The 22,444-nt window shown below is 38.2% G+C and overlaps 1 protein-coding gene across 8 annotated transcripts in view; it reads right to left on the reverse strand.

Annotated features, from left to right (window-relative positions):
- ZDHHC21 (zinc finger DHHC-type palmitoyltransferase 21) overlaps nt 1-22,444 on the reverse strand; it is a 117,775-nt gene that overhangs the window by 89,701 nt on the left and 5,630 nt on the right. For 7 of the 8 annotated variants that reach the window (XR_007924083.2, XM_051857808.2, XM_051857814.2 and 4 more), the window contains 4 exons: nt 18,093-18,224; nt 10,479-10,677; nt 8,879-8,977; nt 1,810-1,921 (listed from right to left, as the gene is read on the reverse strand). Coding sequence is in view for 7 of the 8 variants with exons in the window: in XM_051857808.2 (XP_051713768.2) it covers nt 1,810-1,921; nt 8,879-8,977; nt 10,479-10,632 (365 nt within the window). In the remaining variant the exon portion in view is untranslated. Of the gene's footprint in view, nt 1-1,809; nt 1,922-8,878; nt 8,978-10,478; nt 10,678-14,652; nt 14,792-18,092; nt 18,225-22,444 lie in introns of those variants that run through there. The other variant, XM_051857833.2, reaches the window with a different exon arrangement.

The following is a 22,444-nucleotide window of genomic DNA, read 5'->3' on the forward strand; positions in this document are numbered from 1 at the left end:
GTTGACTAAAACTGCAGAACCAGGGGCTTGGAAACAAAGAAATCATCCCAAAATTAGGATTGAGGTTTAACTGCAGTTTAATGGTCACAAAGAAGCTAGTCTTTATCCTTCACAAATATCTTTAGTTTCCACTACATCTCCTAGTTGGTTTCCTCACCTATTGCATTTTCTAAAATAATTATTTATTTATTTGAAAGTCAGAATTACACAGAGAGGAAGAGAGGCAGAAAGAGACGGAGAGAGGTCTTCCATCTACTGGTTTACTCCCCATTTGGTTGCAACAGCTGGAGCTGTGCTGATCCGAAGCCAGGAGCCTCTTCTGGGTATCCCACATGGGTGCAGGGGCCCAAGGACTTGAGCCATCTTGTACTGCTTTCCCAGGCCATAGCAGAAAGCTGGATCGGAAGTGGAGCGGCTGGGACTCGAAGTGGCGCCCATACAGGATGCCGGTGCTGCAGATGGCGGCTTTACCTGCTACACCACAGGGCCGGCCCCTATTGCATTTTTTTGAAAGGAAGCATCAATATCCAACTGTACCATGAACAATTACTGCATTTTTAATTAACCAGAAACACTACTATGAAAAATACCAAAAATTCAGCTTTTGGTGTGATTAGCATTTATCTTAAAACATGTCTCACCTAGTTTTTTGTAGTCTATTACTACTGTAATTACAAATATCATTGAGGTCCGGAAAATTACTTGGAGATTAATGTTTAAATTCAGAGCATACTTTTTGAAATCCACCTACATGTCATATACTAAATACTTTATTGATGGACTTAGACAATTTTTAAAATTTTTATACAGTAACAAAGTACTTTTATCTATAATATTCTCATTTTTTTCTAATCTCAGTAAATTGCATTATAGTTAAGCAAACTGTGCAGGCAAATGAGTTACTCTAACTTGATTACCATTATTAGGTAAATTCTACTCGAGACAACTTTAGATAAATGCAATTCAAGAAGCTTGTTATGTAGTTAAACTTTGTATACATGCACACATGTGTGTACAAACATAAATATATATGTATATAGATATATTTAGAGTGCTACACTATACCAGTTTAAATATTTATACAGAGATCCCATGCTAGGAAAACAAAATTAAATACAATGTCTTGTTCACAGATTTTTGTGACAGCTTTGAAATGAGATACAATACAGAATTCTCACAGCATTTGTTTTCAAAATTTTTTTCAACTGAACATTTTCTTTAAATATTACAAGAGAGCCCCCTATTGACCAAAGCTGTTGGTAGTTCAGCAGAATCAGTTAACTACCACTTGCACACATTCAACATGCAAGCACTGTTACTACCTATCTCCAGTACGTAACAGGTAAAACATCTTCACTGATGGGGGAATTATCAGGGCATCTGAAATGGGCCACTCTTTAATTACACAAATGGAAGTGGAAATAAAACAGTGGGAAATATACAGCTTATTATATTAGAAATGACAGCTTCTATTTAAATGCTTTCTATGTGTCAAATACTAAAGCAAAGGCTTCCCATACATTTTCCTCATCGAAAACAAGTACCTTGGTCCAGCTGAATATCTGGGTGCAGGTAAATTCTTAGTCTTCTGCTAAAACATCTCCTTAGACTGTTCATTGTGGTGACAAAGATAGGATCTCTGTGGAAAACTGACTTTGGAGTTGACAGAACTACATGATCAAATATTAAAATGTTTTTACAAACCATGTAGCTTTAATATAACTTTTGCTCAAGACTGCTAAGTCTTAAGAGGATTTTTTACTAGGCTTCTTTTCTTTCTTAGCTAGAAGTGAAGGATTCCTTTCTTACCACGGACAGTGATGATCCATTCTCCTTACACAGTGGCCGCAGCGGCTGCAGTGATGGGAACGCTTTGGTCTCATCAAATTACACTTGTTACATAATTCCCACAACTCTCTTTCTAAAGAAAGAAATCAAAATCCATTTAATGAAGGCAAATGAGTAGTGTTGAAATTTTGTAAAAACAGTTTACAAGATTTTATAAGAAGTCTTCAATATATATCTCAAGAGATTTTTTTCTTCTTCTAAGCCTCCAGTGTTGCTGTTCTATTTTACTTATTTTGTGTATTTCTAATTTTAAACACTATAAAAGTAAGAGACTATCGTTATTCTCAAAGTAACGGACAGCAAACAACGTATTTGGCTCTGGACACTCCTAGAATATAAGTAAAAATCCAATGACAGAACCATAAAGTCTAACCAAATTATTACAGTAAAACGGGATTTTATTTAAACAATTTATCGAAATTGTATTACCTAAAGGATCCACAGACACAAGCTTAATCCTGTTTCAGTTAATCCTATAAACACATTGGGAAAATAGAGACGTCATTCCTCCCCTTGCTTTCCCCAAATCATTTTATGTTTTTTTTTTTTTTTCAGAGTCAATTAGTTTACCTGGGGATATGTATAGAAGTAGGTTCAAGAAGGATGTCAGATGGGTTTAGGAAGTATCGGGATAGTTTAATTAGTGAATGGGGTTAGTAAAGAAATTCTTGGGACAGTGTTATGGCACAGCAGATTAAGCCATTGACTGTGACACTGGCATCCCATATAAATGTCGGTTTGAGTCCCAGCTGCTCCACTGTTGACCCAGCTTCCTGTTAATGCCCCTGGGAAGGAAGACGGCCCACATACTTGGACCCTTGCCACCCACATCAGAGACCCAGATAGAGTTCTGGGCTCTTGGTTTCAGCCTGGCTCAGCCTCTGCCATTGTGGCCATGGGGAATGAACCAGAGGACGGAAGATCTTTATCTCTCCCTCTCCCTCTCTGTAAGTCTGCCTTTCAAAGATATACATAAATATAAATCTCAAAATAAAAAAAAAAGAAAAATGCATTCAATACAAAACTCTGTCCTACCACCAGGTAACAAACTCCTTTAGCTAGCTGGTGGTAGAAACAGCACACAAGTTCTATGCTACAAACATAAATTTCAGGGGTTGATGCTAGGGCATAGCAGGTTAAGCCTACAATGGGGCATCACATATGGGCACCAGTTCCAGTCCCGGTAGCTCCACTTCTGATCCAGCTCCCTGATAATGTGCCGGGGAAAGCAGCAGAGAATGGCCCGAGTCCTTGGCAACTGTAACAATGTGGGAGACTTGAACGAAGCTCTTGGCTCCCAGCTTCAGCCTGACCCGGCCCAGCCCTGTGGTCATTTGGGGAGTGAACCAGTGGATGGAAGACTTCTCTGCCTCTACCTCTCCCTCTCTGCAACTCCGCCTTTCAAATAAATAATTTTTTTAAAAAATAACAAAGTATACATAAGTAAAAAGGCATCTGGTTTCATTACAAGTTATTCTTTTTTTTAAAGATTTATTTTATTTATTTGAAAGACAGAATTACAGAGAGAGGTAGAGACAGAGAGAGAGGTCTTCCATCCGCTGGTTCACTCCCCAATTGGCTGCAATGGCCGGAGCTGTGCTGATCCAAAACCAGGAGTCAAGAGCTTCCTCCAGGTCTCCTACGTGGGTGCAAGGGCCCAAAGACTTGGGCCATCTTCTATTGCCTTCCCAGGCCACAGCAGAGAGCGTGATCGGAAGCGGAGCATCCGGGACTCAAACCAGCGTCCATATGGGATGCCAGCGCTTCAGGCCAGGGCTTTAACCTGCTGCGCCACAGCATCAGCCCCTATAAATTGTTCTAATCAGGTTCATAAAAAGTTCTGGAAAAGAAAACTGTCTTCAAAGACAATTGCTGGGGCCAGCGCTGTGGTGCAGTGGGTTAACGCCCTGGCCTGAAGCACCAGCATCTCATATGGGTCCCTGTTCAAGATCCAGCTGCTCCATTTCTGATCCAGTTCTCTGTTATAGCCGGGGAAAGCAGTAGAAGAGGGCATCTCACTAGTCCAAGTGATCAATTCAGTTCACAGTTGATCATACTGATAGGTCTAAGAGTTAAAGGGATCACACAAACAAGACTAGTGTCTGCTAAAACTAACTGATAGAGTTAAAAAGGAGAGAACGATCCAGCATGGGAAGCGAGATACACAGCAGATTCATAGAATGGCAGATGTCCTAAACAGCACTCTGGCCTCAGAATCAGCCCTTAAGGCGTTCAGATCTGGCTGAAGAGCCCATGAGAGTATTTTAGGCATGGAAAGCCAAGACACTGTGGCAAAAAACAAAACAAAACAAAACAAAAACCACAAAACTAAATGAAAGATCTCTGTGAGTGAGATCCCAGTAGAAAGAAAGGGCCATCAAAGAAGGAGGTGCCTTTGTCTGAAGGGAGGAGAGAACTTCCACTTTGACTATGGCCTTGTCTAAATAAGATCAGAGTCGGCAAACTCAAAAGGCTTCCATAGCCTTGGCAACTCATGACTAGAGCCCAGGGAGATTACTGACGCCATAAATAAGAGTGTCAAATTGTTAAGTCAACAGCAGGAGTCACTGTGTACTTACTCCTCATGTAGGATCTCTGTCCTTAATGTGTTGTCCAATGTGAATGAATGCTATAACTAGTATTCAAACAGTACTTTACACTTTGTGTTTCTGTGTGGGTGCATACTGTTGAAATCTTTACTTAATATATACTAAACCAATATCCTGTATATAAAGATAATTGAAAATGAAAAAAAGAACAAAGAAGAAATCACTATTGCAAAAATCTAGGAACTTAAATTATCAACTAGAATGTGTTTTTCCTTTTTTAATGAGGAAAAAAAACTATTTATCTTAGCCTACTATACACATTTATAGTCTTTTCCCTCTTGTTCTTCATGCTTTACTCACATCCAAACAAGATCTTGGTGACGTATGCTTTATGATGTGTGATGACTACTGCTTATAAGACTTTTGCACTAGACATGTAACAATATAAAGAGAAAGCATACAGGAGAGAGAATTCAACTGATAATTTATGGTAGTTAAGAAAAATGGAAAGCAAACACAAAAAAATCTTCTAGAGGAGAGAAAAGTTAAACATAAAACAAAGAAAAAAAAGGCAAACTCCATACATTATTAAGGCTATGTGGTCAAACAGTATTACGTTGTTTAACCTGTGTCTTTATTAGCTGTTAATGGCTGAATGAATATAAAATAATCTTTAGCTGGGTACTGTTATCACTCAGAAAAGAAGAAATCACAGGGTGGGCAATTACCTAGCAACTAAAGCCATGAGCTAGGAAGCCAGCATCCTATATCAAAGTGTCTGGTTCAATTCCTGGCTCTGCTCCTGATTCCAGTTTTCTGCTAATGTGGACCCTGGGAAGCAGCAGTGATGACTCCAGTATTTGGATCTTTGCCACCCATACGGGCAATCTGGGGTGAGTTCCTGGCTCTGAGTTCATGTCTCCAGTATAGGACTACTGCAGGCATTTGAGGAATGAACTGGGAAAGGGGAGCAAGGGAGTGCTTGCATGTCTCTCTCTCTCTCTCTGTCTCTCTCTGTCTCTCTCTCTCTCCCTCCCTTTCAAATAAAAAGTACATGTAAATAAATTATTAGTGGCTCCAGTGATGATAAAAGCCCTGAAGTCAAACATGCAAGAGCTTAATATTGAAAATGTTCTACAACTGACTGGCTATAGTTGTACAACCCCATGGATATACTAAAAGCCACTGGATTGTACAATTTAATTGAATGAATTATATGATATGTAAATTACATATATCATTTCATAAAATGTGAAAGTGATACTAGGGTGTTATTTTATATGTATTATTCCTAACATACATGTGAATCATTCAAATAAAATAAATAGACATATAACAATTTCATTTGACTATTTGATCCAAATGCCCAAAAGTTTACAAAATCAAGTTTGAAGATTTCCTGATGGGAAAATTGAGCATTTTCTTATATTCAAATTGTCTCATATTAACGGACCACTAAACTATAAAATCAATAAACTCTAGTTATCCTGCTAAAAAAAGACAAAAAAATATTTTGAAGTAATTTACTTTTTTAAAAAATTTATCTGACAGGTAGAGTTATAGACAGTGAGAGAGAGAGAGACAGAGAGAAAAGTTCTTCCTTCCGTTGGTTCACCCCCCAAATGGCTGCTATGGCCGGCGCTGCACCAAACCAAAGCCAGGAGCCAGGTGCTTCATCCTGGTCTCCCATGCGGGTGTAGGCACCCAAGCACTTGGGCCATCCTCTACTGCCCTCCCGGGCCACATCAGAGAGCTGGACTGGAAGAGGAGCAACCGGGACTAGAACCCGGTGCCCATATGGGATGCTGGTGCCGCAGGTGGAGGATTAACCAAGTGAGCCATGGCACCGGCCCGAAGTAATTTACTTTAAAAATGGTTAGGATCATAAAAGTACCAGGGTTTTAAGTATCCTTTTCTGAAATTTCAATGATATGAAACTGTTCAACCTTAAAACATTCTGGGATTCTTTGTAATTTTTTAGCTAAATTAAGAATAATCAGGTAAATAGCACCAAAAAATATACAATGAATTTAATTCTCCCCAAAGATGAATAAAGGGCTAAAATTATTCATCTGTACAAAGATTTATGGTAAAAACAAGACAGGGTCTCATGCCAGCTCCAGAACAACCAGCTCCGTACCACAGGAAGCCCAATCCACACTCCTGGCTGACTGGCCTACCCCCTTATACAAGTAACAGGAGATGTGGAAATGTTAGAATACAATACATGGGCTCTTTTTTCAACTGAGCAAAAGGGAAGATGCTTGAACTAAAAATCATGAAATTCATCACAAAAATTGGATTTTCCCTTTTTTTTTCTTCAAAAATTTTAAGATCTGTTATTCAAAGTGCATGACAATTTCTCTGTGGTTGAGTAGAGGCTACTGAATTATTTAGGCTCGTTTTGAGACTTTCAACAGGAAATAGCTCCTGTCTGGCCGCTTTCACTGATTGCCAGTGCCTGGCATCTGAAGGCATGTAAGTATGATGACCCAGAAACGGGTCTTAAGTTACAAAAACCTGCTTCTCTGAGTGTTTGGAGCCACTAGATTTTAGAGTTGAAGTATGTAACACATGTACACAGTATTTTAGGAACCTTTGGTTAAGCCCGCTGGGAAGAAGGATTCTAAACAGAATGCAGGATGCCAACCTTCCAGTCCCCACACTGAGACAGACAGACACAGACAGACACACACACACACACACACACACACAGCTAAATGACAGTGCTACTGTCTCCACAAGTTATTAAATCTATTCACCTAAGTGTTCAGGAACTTCTATACTTATGTAAACAATAGTGACATATTTCCATTTAATCTCTAAATTTGTAGGGGGAAGCAAGCTCCTAAATGGTGGGTCTCTAAAAGTAGCAATCAGGCCCTGAGGGAGGCTCTGAAAGCAACTTGCCACTTAATCTAACTTCATAAGGATTTCTGAGTCTGTTCCCAAAGTCCGCTGCACACTGCAATCACCAGAGATCTTTCAAAAGTACCTGGCTACTACCCTCAGATATTCTGATTTTATTAATATGCGGTGTGATCTGGACACTTATATTTTTAAGCACTCCCCCGATGATTCTAATGTGCAACAATTTTGGAAGCCACTAAATTACAATAAAAAGTATTCTTGTTTTATGATGTACTACAGGGACATATAAATTTCTATATTAGAAGAAAGTACAGAGAGTTCAGCTTATACAAACAGCAAATAATCCTAAACTGAGAATCAGCTGCAGGTTTTGGCCTAGTGGATAAGATGTTCAAGATTCCTCATTTCTGCTCATGTAGACCCCAGGAGGCAACAGTGATGGATCAAGTGGTCAGATTCCTGTCATTCACATGGAAGACCAGGACTGATTCCTGGCTCCAAATGACGACATTCTGGGAGTAAACCAACAGACGGGAGTTCTCCATTTGTCTGTCTGTCTCTTTCTGTCTCTCAAACAGGTGATCATTTTTTGAGATTCAGGCAGAAAAAAGAACAAAGAAGGTTATACTATATCCGGTAAGTAATAAAATGAGGAATACATTTTCAATTCATTTTTGTGGTTTGAATGGTTATGCAATAGGGTGATCAAAAGCCACTTTCAATTAACACTGGAACAAAAAAATTTTCAAATTTTTCATTGAATTATTTGAACTCAGGGAAATAGACAGTAAGTGTCCATAACTGCACAAATATTTACTTCAAATTTTATTATATTCACAATATCATGAGGTAAGTGGCACCATCAAGAATTCCATTATTGGGCCGGCGCCGTGGCTCAATAGGCTAATCCTCCACCTTGCGGCGCCGGCACACCGGGTTCTAGTCCCGGTCGGGGCGCCGGATTCTGTCCCGGTTGCCCCTCTTCCAGGCCAGCTCTCTGCTATGGCCAGGGAGTGCAGTGGAGGATGGCCCAGGTGCTTGGGCCCTGCACCCCATGGGAGACCAGGAAAAGCACCTGGATGCTGGCTCCTGCCATCGGATCAGCGCAGTGCGCCGGCTGCAGCGGCAGCCATTGGAGGGTGAACCAACGGCAAAGGAAGACCTTTCTCTCTGTCTCTCTCTCACTGTCCACTCTGCCTGTCCAAAAAAAAAAAAAAAAAAGAATTCCATTATTAAGTAAAAACATAATTTCTCAGATACTTATGTATCATTCAACAAATATTTACAGAGAATCTAAGTGACAGAGACTTTTCTGGACATCAGAATACACCACTGAGCAAATGAAGGGAAAGTGACAAAAAATCTACACCCTCACAGAACTTACGTAAGTCTAAAATGGGAAGAAGGAGACAAATAACTGAAAAGAAGGACAGGGATGGAATTGGTTGCAACTTTAAATAGAGAAGTCTAGTAAGGAAACATGAGAGCAAGACTTGAAAGTGGTGTTAAATGACATAGATGAATGTAACCCATATATACTAGAGGCAACAAAATACATGAATAAATAATTCTGGCACCATCAAAACTGCTAAACCCAAAGAGTACCATACCTCCATGTGGGATCTTGGGGTTCTCCGGCAGTCTTCCTGGGTCAGTTATTGAGGCCCTCACTAAGGCAACCAGACAAAATATGGCAATGCCATAGAATACTTTAAAACAAATAAATCAATTAGTCATTTACTATATGAAACATTTTACCAAAAAGCATATTTTTAATGTGTATTTTAATAAATACCATCAGAACAAATAATATTCAAAAGATGGGAAATGAAATGGCTAATTCACTTCACTCATTAAAGAAACTGCCAAGAGGACTATTTTCAATGTACTAAACTTAAAGTACTATTTTGCAATGACTGATAAGTTTATAAGAAACCAGATTCATTATTAAGAGTGATTTCTTATCACTGATGATATAAACAGACTACCTTTAATTACCATGTGTAGTATATCTGAAAGGATCAAAACACCATTAAAAAGTTGTACAATTAGGGGAGGGCATTCTATGGAGCTTGAGACACATAACACAGTGCCAGTTCAAGTCCCAGCTATTCTGCTACCAGGTCAGCTGCAAAGGTAGAGGATGATGGCCAAAGTACTTGGCTTCCTCACACTTCCATGGGAGACTAGGATGGAGTTCCAGAGACCTGGCTTTGATCTGGCCCCACCTCAGCTGTTGTGGACATTTGGAGAGTGAATTAAAAGACAGAAGCTCGCTCTCACTCACTAGCTCGCTCACTGTGTGTGTGCGTCTCCCCCTGTTATTCTGTTACTCCCTTTTCAAAGAAATAAAACTCTAAAGTAAAATTAAACATTTTCATTATTCTGTCTTCAAAGTTACTCTGAATTAATGATGTTCAACTACCCCTTTTTGTTAAAATACTTAATTTGAGAATAAAGAATTAGAAACTTCTGAATTTTCAAATTAACAACCAGAAAAAGTAGACTCAATCATCATAATTCTATGTTTTAAATTAGTAAGACATAGGCATTTTGTTGGTAGAATAAAAACAACACATTCAAAAATAAAAGGAAAGCATTTGAGTGCTCACTCCAGGACTGACTGCATAGTATTGATCGTTTTCATCATTTGTATAACAAAGGTGTTTCCCATTGCTCCGGAGAAGTCAAAGGAAGACAAGGTACACAAAAACTGTAAATGCTATGTACATGTAAATTTATCTTTTTGTACTCTTAATCATAATAAGCAAGCCATTGTCAATAAACTACAGTAAGTAATAACTGAATCCTGAAGTTCAAGGTGCTCTCATAATCAAGTTCATACTCAATAATTTTAGTATTGGGATTCTCATTTCCCAATAACATGACCACCATTATTCCTAAAACTTTCATGCTTGCAGTTAAGTACACAACAGAAAAATTTAAAATACATGTAAGGTGTCACTGTCAGTTTTTTTAACAAAATGATCTTTATATATTTTGGAGTTAGATAAATGCGGAAATAGCTTTTTATCTATCACTGCAAACATTGAGGCCTTTTTATTTTCTATAATATAGTAAATAACAATAGTACTGGTAAGATACTAAATACACTAAAAGGAAGGTAATCAGAGTAACAGTATTCTCCAAAAACATTTACAATTAGAAAAATGCTTAATGATACAAGGAAATGAAGATTTAGAAACTTACTTATTATTAATATGCCTGGAATATGTCCTTCTTCATAGTGAGGAAACAGGACAATTTTGGGAATTATAACAATATTGTATAACCAAACAAAAACAATCAAACCCATGCAGCACCAACCATGTGGGTCAACAACAAAGTGAATCCGAAGACCCATTTTACAGTCCTATAATTGCCTGCCAACCCACAAGGGAAGATGATCCTAAGAAGAAGGAAACAAAAAAAAATTAGTAACACAGGAAAAATTACGTGATTCAAACAAACAGCATTTCTGGAAATTATAAAATGACAGGTATTGAATTTTCTTTGAATATATATATGCATATATATTTCAAAATAAACACTATAGAAAATAGAAATTTCAAGATAACCAAATCTTACCAAAGACTTCAAATAATTTAACTATGATTTTTCATTATAAATTTCTATCAAGGGTATAATTGAAATTGGCATTAAAGTTAAAACATAAGTTGGTCATTAATTCAGCAATTACATATGTAAGCCCATAAGAAATGACTGTACATGTCCAGCAAAAGGTAATATACAAAAATTTTTAGTTAACAGTAAACACAAGTAAAAATTTGTGGCCAGTCTGCAGTGGGAGAGCTGTGCACTAACTGGTAAAGGACATAAGAGAACCTCAGAGGTCTAAAACTGGTTTCTATCATTCTTCACCTGGTTAGTACTTCAAAGCTGTATTCATAGACACATGTAAACAGAACTGTACCCTTAAGATCTGTGCAGCTTAATTTTAAAACACAAAACATTTTTCAGTCATCTTGAAAAATTTTAATAAAAGTGAAAAGTAATTACAAATTGCTAAAAATATTAAATTCTTGGAATGAAGCCCAACTAATCTCATTGCTATCAATTTAGGATGGCTCCTGTTTAAAAGAAAACTTTTTTCAGCTGAGCATCAAAAATCTGGGGCAGGCCTTTGGCACAGCAGGTTGAATCACTGCTTAGGATGCCCACATCCCATAATTGGTGCCTGGTTTTGTCTTGGGTCCTCTGCTTCCAACACAGCTTTCTGCTAGTAGACAGCCTGGAAAGCACCTGACAACGACTCAAGTACTTAGGTCCCTGCCATCCTCACATAAACCCTGATGGAGTTCTGGAACCCTGCTTCAGCCAGGCTCCAGTGTGACTGTTGTGGGCATTTGGGGTGACCCAGCAGATGGAAGATCCTTGTGTCTCTCTCAGCCTCTCCCTCCTGTCTCTCTGCCTTTCAAATTAAAAAAAAAATAAAATAAATAAAAATTAAAAATCTGCCCAAGGAACTCCAAAGGAGATACTTCTATATGTATCTATACATACAATATCTAAAAGTGACTTACAACAAATCCATATTTTAGTAGACTTAACATATTGAGCTTAAACAATAAATTACCAGATAAAGTGCTAAAGGCACTTTTTACATAAAATATAATAGTAATATATACTAATAAACAAGGAAAAAGCTCTCAAATTGCAAGCAAATTAGAATTAAACTACAGAGCTTTTTAAAAATGTTTCCAGACTTCACTGAATCATAATTCTTCACATAATTAAAAAATCAATAAAATGTTTTAAAATGCTCTCCAAGTACTGACACAACTAACTGGTATCTAGAAAGAACTATGCCACAGAACTTTGGTTAAGATGTCAATGCAACAGCAATGAACTAACAAACTTGTTTAGGTCAACAAATATTCACTAAGTCTCTACTGTACATTAGTCACTTGCTAGACACCACAGATACAATATAATGCGACATGGCCTGTACTAACAGTCTAGTGGAAAAACTCCTAAAAAGGGTTTTCCAGCACATGATAAACTCCATACCTGTGGACAAGACGTTAGTAGGAGCAAAGATGGGAACTAGTATATCACCTCCTGCCAAGGGTGAAACCTGAGTTCAGTCTTAAAAAGACAAGGGGCTAGCACTGTTGTGTAGCAGTTAAAGCCGCCTGGGACACTGACATCCCATATTAGCCCTGGTTCATGTCCCGGTGGCTTCACTTCTGACCCAGCTCCCTGCTAATGGCCTAGGAAATGCAGTGGAAGATGGCCCTAGTGCTTGGCCTAGACCTGGCTGTTGTGGCCATCTGGGGAGTGAACCAGCAGATGGAAGACCTCTCTCTCTCCTCTCCCTCTCCTCTCTCTCCTCTCTCTGTGTAACTCTGACTTTCAAATAAATAAATCTTTAAAAAAAAAAAAAGACTTCTGGATGATATTACAACTACCATCACATATCATAGAGCTTCTGTGTAGAGTGGGTAATGAGAAACATGGGGCTCGATCATGAAGGACATAAAGATGCCACATTAGAAATGCTAAGCCTTCGTTCTTTAGGTATTAGAAAGCTACTAGGGTCCAGCGCCGTGGCTCACTTGGTTAATCCTCCACCTGCGGCACCGGCATCCCATATTGGTGCCGGGTTCTAGTCCTGGTTGCTCCTCTTCCAGTCCAGCTCTCTGCTGTGGCCCGGGAAGGCAGTGGAGGATGGTCCAAGTGCTTCGACGCCTGCACCTGCATGGGAGACCAGGAAGAAGCACCTGGCTCCTGGCTTTGGTTCAGCACAGTGCTGGTTGTAGCTGCCATTTGGGGGGTGAACCAACGGAAGGAAGACCTTTCTCTCTGTCTCTCTCACTATCTAACTCTATATGTCAAAAAAAAAAAAAAAAAGAAAGAAAGAAAGAAAGCTACCATAATGAGGTCTGCACTTTATATAAATTATTGAAGCTCTACTGTGGAAGATAAAATTAAAGATAGAAGACCAACAGAAGACAAAAGCCAAAACTACCTATAGAGAAGAGACCATAGAATCAAATCTTCAAGTCCTATGGATTAATTAGACATCAGAGTTTACAGAGGAAAGATAACTTCAGATTTTCATCTTACATCCCAGATTAGTTCATTCTAATACCAATTTATCATCAACTGAAGAGTATCAGGATACCAGCCCTCAAAAGGCCACATTTATATTCTTCAAAGCCATAAAGCTATCAAAAATAGATTAAAGAATGCTTCATTTTAAAGGAATACACATTCTCTCAATCCTAGATTGTGCAAATGTTAAGGAAACTAAAAAGACAAGAACCCAAATATATTGTCACCCAACAGTTTAAATCAAATATGGTCCGAATCAGTACTTGCATAAGATTTCTAAAATCATAGGGGAGCATTTGGCTTAGTGATCAAGATGCTACTTAGATGCTCACATCCCATATCAGCTGCCTTAGTTTTGAGTCCTGGCTCCACTTCCAGTTCCAACTTCCTGCTAATGTATTCCCTAGGAGGCAGTAGATGACGGAATAAATAGCTGGGTCTCTAACCCCTACAGAGGAGTCTTCGACTGAGTTCAGGCTTCTGGCTTCAGCCCAGCCCAGGCCTGGCTGCTGCAGCATTTGTGGAAACAAACCAGTAGATGGAAGATCTCTTTTTGTCTATTTCTCCCTCATTTGCTCTGCCTTTCAAACAAGAACTTTTTTAAAGAATATATTAGTTCCAAAGCCTTCTAAGAAAGTTAAAGCTGAATGCCATTGCCTTTTAATGAGAAAGTTGATAAAGACTGAAGTGAGAACAAAGAAGACAAAATATGTTATTTTATTTCTTATGTATCTTATCTTTAAACTAAAAGAGTTCAAGTACAAATGGTAAGCTATCTATATTGTTATATAAAAAAAGAAATCTTAATTTTTTTTAATCTTGCCAGCCATCAAGTGTCAAAAGAAAATATAAAGGCTTTGTCTCTCAACGTGTTTCATATTATCAACTTCATTTACCTTTCTGTTAATGTTTCAGTTGTATTTAGGACCAATAAACAGAATGTGAATCCCCATAATTATATAGGATAGAGCAAATTCATTACTTATTTCTAGGTTTCTTGATATTTGAAACAGAAAAGCATATAGGTTAGCAGAACAAATAGCAAAATGATCAAATACTCATCTATCCTTGAACTCTATTTTTATTCTCTTCTACCAGAGAATAATGTACTTTTTAATCACAAAAGAGAACTCTCAGAACAGAAAATATTACACATTGAAAAGCAGTATTTAAAATATGTCCATCTGTCCTGAATATAAACATATACAGATGACAAGCCCTAAAAAACAAGTATCCTAAGGAAAACTGAGAATAGGATAGAAAAATAAAATGAGGAAATAAGATGCTGAATATTTTTTAAAAGTACCTGATTTGTACAAATTAGCGCCACATAATCCTCATATTAGGGTTGCAGAGGAGAAAACAGTGGTCTTCTAAGAGCTCCAAAACCAGACCACAACCACAAACGTGTCACTGGTAGAGTCACAGGATCACCTCACTCGGTTAATATCTACCAGGCGTGGCTTACGGCCGAACAGAAACTATTACACATCCTGAATAACAACCGAACTGAATACGGCGCTGCTACTCGGTCTTAAGGGTGGCATTTGTAAAATACTTTCATTGGCTGGTGATTCCAACATATTAATTTGTAAATTAAATGGTGAGCTCATAACTCAAACTTTGATGTAACTAGTGGATATACTGGTACTTCAACATTTTTTAAGATTGCTATCTGGTAACTATACTTGAATACAGTGACTAACTTCATAATGATGTAAATTACTACAGCACAAATTATTTTTAAAGAAATTATAATTCAATTCAAACTAGGCTAAGTAAATATTTATGAGGTTCAAATTACCCTGAAAGATATAACCTTTCTTTTTTTAACTTTTCAGCCAACTGCATTTTACCACATATTTTTTCAGGAATAATACTCAAATCACTATGAAAAAAAAATGACAGAAAACTACTATGGAACAGAAAACTATAACATCAAAACAGGCTTCAGAAAATCAAAATATTAGCCAAAATAATTAAGAAGAAATCTAGGTAAAAATGCCTCTATGACCTCAGCAATTTTATATGACTCTCCATGTCAGCCAAAGTGATCTTGCTACTATTTCACATGAAAAACTCATTTCTTGTATCTGAGATGTCCCTAACATTTGACCTATTTAAATTCAACTCATACTTTAAGGTCAACTGGAATCTCATGCTCTATATGAAATTTTTCCTGGCACCTCAGTTCACAGTAATTTCTTTATCTTCTAAATTTTAACAGGAAACAAAAGTGTGAGAAGGAAACAGCAAGTAGTTTTATTCTCTTGGAATGAGGCAGGTCTTCACAACCAAGATCCATAAAAGCCATGCCAAACCACATAAAAATTAAAACATGTGAAGCCCAAAACACATCAAAAACAAAGTTACATCAAGCTAAAAAGCTTCTGCATTGCAAAAGAAACACTCAACATGGTGAAGAGGCATGCAACAGAATGGGAGAAAGTATTTTCAAACTATGCTACTAATAAAGGATTAATACCTAGGACCTAAAAAAGGCTCAAGAAACTCAACAAGAACAAACAAACAATCCAGTTAAGAAGTGGGCAAAGGACATGAACAAGCATTTTTCAAAGGATGAACTACAAATGGCCAAAAGACACATGAAAACATGCTCAGGATCACTAGTCATCAGAGAAATGCAAATCAAAACCACACTGAAGTTTCACCTCATTCCAGTTAGAATGGCTATCCTCCAAAAAGCAAAAAACAATAAATGCTGGCAAGAATGTAGGGGAAAAGGTATCCTAATACACTGTTGGTAGGAATGTAAAGTAGTACAACCATATGGAAGACAGTACGGAGATTCTACAGAAATCTGAAAATAAATCTACCATATGACCTGGCTATCTCGCTCCTGAGAATTTACCCAAATGAAATGAAATCAGCATATTAAAGAGTTATCTGTGCCCCCATGTTTACTGCAGTTCAATTCACAATAGCTGAGACATGGAATCAACTCAGATGTCTATCACTGTTGATTGGATAAAGAAAATGTGATATAAATGCACTATGGAATACTACTCAACCATAAAAAAAATGAAATTCAGTCTTTTGTAACAAAATGATACAAATGTAATCCATTATGCTTAGTCCAAAAGGGAAAAATGTCATGTTTTTTTCCTGATATGTGGTAACTAATATAGAATACAAAAAATCTACAGGTATGAAAGACATATTGTGATTTCATTGTTGTTCTTGGCCCTTGTTTCTACTCCTGTGGAACTGTGGTCTTTCCATTGTTTACTTGTTGAATACTGTGGTCAGAGATGCATTAAGCCTGTGATTATGGAGTGGACTGAAATCATGGTTTTGCAAAACTTGAAGACAAAAAAGGAAGAAAGGAAGGGAGAGGGATTGAGGGAAAGAAATAAGATAGGAGGAATGTACAGCTATCGTCTTAGAATTGTACCTATGAAATACATGAAATCTATTCTCTTATATTAATAATTTTTTTAAGAAAAGACAAAGCACTCTGGAAAAAAAATCACAGCATATGACTGACAAGAGATATACAAAGTAAATATACTGACAATTCACAAATAGAAAAAAAATCCAATGGCTAATCACTGCTGACCAGGAAATAAGAAATAACAATCTGTATTTATCTTCAGTATATTTATTTTTTCTAACAAAAGATTTATTATTTATTTGAAAGTCAGAGTTACAGAAAAAGAGAGATCTTCCACCTGTTGGGTCAATCTCCAGATGGCTCCAAAGCCACAGGATGGGCCAGGCCAAAGCCAGGAGCTTCATCCAGATCTCCCACATGGGTGGCAAGGGCCAAAACACTTGAGACACCTTCCACTGCTTTCCCAAGCCATTGGCAGGGAGCTGGATTCAAAGTGGAGCTGCCAGGACACAAATTGGTGCCCATATGGGATACTGGTGGCAGGTGGCAGCTTAATCCACTATGTCATAACGCAGGCCCCACCTCACAGAATTTAAAAGCTTTGGGAAAGACAGCTGAGGTGCAATGTGAAGAGGGCACAGGGAAAAGAACACGCGCATGCATCCCTGGTGTGCATGTGAACTGATACCCTTCTCCCAGGAAGAGTACTTTGACAGTGCCTACCAAAGTGCAAAACCATTTACCAAGCAGTTTTATTTTTTTGGAATACCTACAGAAGGACTCAGAAGAGTCTACAAGTAGTAAACACATACAAGGATGTAGAGGATACAGCATTTTTTTATAACAAAAATGTGGCACAGTCTAAATGCAATAGGAAGGGAAAGATGAAACAGTTCTCACCAGCCTCAAGGAGGAAACAGTAGTGAGAAGGAAGGCTTTTATATTTTATGTAAATATTTGTGGGGTTCTAAGTTTATCAATAAATACGTGTCCTTCTAAATTCCTTTCAGCTACAAAACAGAGATGGCCTAAGAGACACCACGACCTTTCAAACAAAAAACGTAACCTTCTCTTATCACTATAAATTATTCTTATATATAATGCTTTTACAACTAGAACTTTTTAAAACGCAGTGCAGAAGCAACGTGTACAAACATGGAAGATTTACAACTGAGAAAGATGCTCCTGAAACTCATATTACTCACAGATCACTTTTTCCTATGGAAAATGTCTTAAGAAATATGTTTATTTAAAATTTAATATTGAAAATTTTAAATAAAGTTACTATATTTGCTAATGGAAAACTAAGTACATCAAAACATAAGACTTCAAGGACACTATGGCACGTAATTCAGAAATCTATTCCCACATAAAAGAAAATGCAGACTTACCACTTGTAAATTCACGGAAATGTGTTGTAATTTTTCTGGTACTTGCATTTAAAAGTTTTATCTTGATTCATTCTTTTAAAAATTTCTTCGCATCAAATGGATTTCTCTTCAATAACAGTTCTCCATGAGAACCTATCAATGGTTTAACAAATAATGATCTCTTACAAGGATAAAAATTATAAGCAGCTAAATACTGTAACTGTGAAAATGCAATTACAAACATTTTAAATTCAGAAACCAAAGATGATTCAACTTCACCTGATTCAGGGCTTTCATATTCCACCCATCCTCCCGGAATTTGTATTTCATTACCATTGTGCATGAAAGTGTTTTCTCCCTCTCTCTCTCTCTCAACCACTCAATTTCCATAAAAGCATCATGTGTCCAGCATCTGGGACTCATCAAACTTCCTTGATCACAAGTCACAAAATAATAATAAATTCTGAGATCATCAAGAATACAATGAATACAAGAATACAACGTAGTATCTATCAAGATGTGAGGCTGAACGTATCTGATCAGAATTGATAAACAGAGAATAGAGTTTAAAACAGAAATTTAAAGTGACTTAAGAAAAAAAGTTATCCTACCATAATGAAACCATTAAGAATTAACCAGAAAAGCTTGTTTCTACAGTTCCGGCTTAAAAAAAAATAGTATCATAAGGAGCTGCAAGTAACAAATATAATTCATTATTTTATTAATTCAATCAACATATTGTAATTGTATATTCTGCTTTGGCACAGGAAAGCAATGAAAAAGAGATAAGCCCTATCTTTAGTGCAGACACAATAGGAGAGATAAGATCGATGCTATGCAAGACAAAGTAAGACAGAGGACAAAAGGGCAGGAATGTATCTCATAAAGCAAGAGTATACATTCATGGAACTTTTTTCAGTTACTCAAATACTTATGTGTGTAGTGGGTTGCATTAGAAAATGTGTTTCTTACAGTTAAGGTGCTATCAGAAAAAGCCTTCTAGAGAGAGAGGGAAGCCTGTGAGTTAGCTAAATGAAGAACGGAGGCTCTTCCAACCAAGGGGCCAGAATCAACAAAGGTATAAAAGCAGGTGGAAAAAAAATCTCAGTAAAATGAAATGACTAGAAAAACCACTGTATATGGCAGAATGAGTAAGACATGCCAACCTTTGACCACAGACTACATTAAAAATATTTTTAATGTTACCAGTATACACAGAACAATATAACTGAAAACATTTAGTATTTTTCCTTGCTACACACAATGTACTAACATTACTATTGTATTTTATTCATTTTGCTTTAATAAAAATATATAATGCTGGTCATAGCCTACTAAACCGATTTCATGATCCACAGGTAGAGAGTGATTCTCAGAAAGAACACTGTTAAGTCACATTAATGAATTTGGACTTCCTGAACACAGTGGAAAACCATGGAAAGATTTTAGATGGTAAAACATCATGATCTAGCTAACCTCTTGAAAACAGCAACAACTTAAAAGCTGGATTACAAGCATGGATAAAGCACTGAGACTGACTACATGCAAGAGGTAAGGCTGATTGTTACCCAGGGGAAAAATGATGAGAACAAGTGGTAAGCGTCCCTAATGCTAATTTACAAGGGGAAGGGGTGTGTGCATATGAGGAAGTGATACTTAAAACAAGAGGCACACTAAAATAGGCAGATCCTAAACCTAACAAGTAAAACTGTTAGGACTTAGTGATCAATTGGAAGCAAAGGACAGATTCTAGGACAGCTTCCAAGTTTTTAGCTTAGGGAATAGGTGAATGGTGGTATCATTCAGGAGACATGAAATAAAGGACAAGTTATGAACTCATTAAGCATACTTCTTACGTAGGAAAAGAAAACTACTACATAATGAGGAAGCAAAGCTACATAAGTGGAATGGTTGCAATAAATGTACTTCCATTACACGTATAAATTTGGGGGTGGGGTAAAAATACCTGTAGTTATATTTTCTCTCAGGGTCAATTTTTCCATGGTCCATGATATCAGAACAAATGAGGGGGCTGGTGCTGCGACTTAGCAGGTAAAGACACTGCCTGAAGTGTTGGCATCCCATATGGGCACCGGCTTGAGTTCCAGCTGCTCCTCTTCCCGTCCAGCTCTCTGCTATGGCCTGGGAAAGCAGAAGATGGCCCAAGTCCTTGGGCCCCTGCACCCAAGTGGGAGAACCAGAAGAAACTCCAGGCTCCTAGCTTTGGATTGGCCCAGCTCTGGCCATTGCAGCCATTTGGGGAATAAACGTGGATGGAAGACTGTCTGTGTCTGCCTGTCTGCCTGTCTGTCTCTCTCTCTCTGCCTCTGCCTCTCTGTAACTCTTTCAAATAAATAAATCCTTTCAAAAAATCAAATATAATTTGTTTCCACCCTAACTTTTTAGGCTAATACAAAGTGGCATCTGGGGCCGGCGCCGTGGTTCACTTGGTTAATCCTCCACCTGCAACAGCAGCATCCCATGTGGGCGCCGGTTCTGGTCCCAGCTTCTCCTCTTCCAGTCCAGCTCTCTGCTGTGGCCCAGGAAGACAGTGGAGGATGGCCCAAGTGCTTGGGCCCCTGTTCCCACATGGGAGACAGGGAGGAAGCACCTGGCTCTTGGCTTCAGACCAGCACAGTTCCGGCCTTAGCAGCCATTTGGGGGGGTGAACCAACGGAAGGAAGACCTTTCTCTCTGTCTCTCTCTCTCACTGTCTATAACTCTACTTGTCAAATAAATTTTAAAAAAAAGTAACCTCTGGTTGCACTTTTGCTTCTCAGGGACAAGATATGGTATGGCAAAACTGAGGAGCTGCTGTCCAAATGGCAAATGAAACAATTCTCCTTCCAGAAAAATTTCAACCTGAATTAAACATGGCACAAGATTTTTAATATATGGCCAAAGTCAATAATATTTTAAAGACGATGACTCTGGGGTGGCTTCCTAATATTTCAGCAAAACAGCAGTTACTGTCGGTAACTCTGCACAGACAAACTGTCCATGAGTCAAATCCCAGTCATCCACTGGCTTACATTTAAAGGGAAAATAACTCACCTCACACTTCAATAGTTATTAGAACTACACTGAAGATTCAACTTCCAAAATAAGATTAACATTTCACAGGTAGATCAACATCACCACCGCTGCGGTAAAAAAGCAATGCTGGGGCAGGGCCGGCATGTGGTGTAGCAAGGTAAGCTTCCACCTGCAGTGCCGGCATCCCATTAGGGTGCCAGTTCAAGACCTGGCTGCTCCACTTCTGATCCAGCTCCCTGTTAATGCTCTTGGGAAAGTGGCAGAAGATGGCCCAAGTGCCTGGGCCCCTATGTCCATGTTGAGACCTGGAAAAATCTCCAGGCTCTTAACTTCAGCCTGGTCCAGCCCTTGCCATTGCTACCATTTGGGGAGTGAACCAGTGGATGGAAGATATCTTTCTCACTAGGCCCAAGATTCCAAATATGTTGTGATAACAAAGAAAATCAAACATAAGATGCCATTAAGCATTTTTAACATTGCTATGTCTGAAATATATACAATAAACAGTTTACTGGATAACACCACAAAATTTTTCCCACAGGGCAAAGAGAAAAATGGCTACTAAATTAGATGAATATGTGAAATGCAAAACTTACTAGTTGTAGCCAAAATATAATTTAGAAAAGAAAGTTATTGCTATATATCTTTAAATAAATTTATAAAGCTTTCTGACTTCTTATTTTATTGTACTTTAAAAATTGGTATAGCATGGCCAGCGCTGCGGGTCACTTGGCTAATCCTCTGCCTGCGGTGCCAGCACCCCAGGTTCTAGTTCCGGTTGGGGCACCAGATTCTGTCCCGGTTGCTCCTCTTCCAGTCCAGCTCTCTGCTGTGGCCCTGGAAGGCAGTGGAGGATGGCCCAAGTGCTTGGGCCCTGCACCCGCATGGGAGACCAGGAGGAAGCACCTGGCTCCTGGCTTTAGATCGGTGCAGCAGCCGTAGCAACCATTTGGGGCGGGGGGTGAACCAACAGAAGGAAGACCTTTCTCTCTGTCTCTCTCACTGTCTAACTCTGCCTGTCCAAAAAAAAAAAAAAATGTGGTATAGCATCACAGTTAAATACTTGCATACTTGCACATAACGCACTAGGCCCTAACAATCTCTAATAATTAGTCAATGAAGTAATTTAATTCTTTAGATACCATGTAGATACTCTGCATATTATCAACAGGGTAGAAAATCAATCTTGAACAGCTGTTAAAAACAGATTTGTGTTCAATTATGATGCAGGCATTTATTTGCTTTCCAAACTTCAGTTTGATAATCTGTAAAATGGGTATAAAAGTATCAACATACAGTTTTGTATTGCTTAATGAGAAACTGCAAGAAACAGCAAC

The sequence above is a fragment of the Oryctolagus cuniculus genome, chromosome 1 (genome assembly GCF_964237555.1).
Source record: "Oryctolagus cuniculus chromosome 1, mOryCun1.1, whole genome shotgun sequence".
NCBI lineage: Eukaryota > Metazoa > Chordata > Mammalia > Lagomorpha > Leporidae > Oryctolagus > Oryctolagus cuniculus.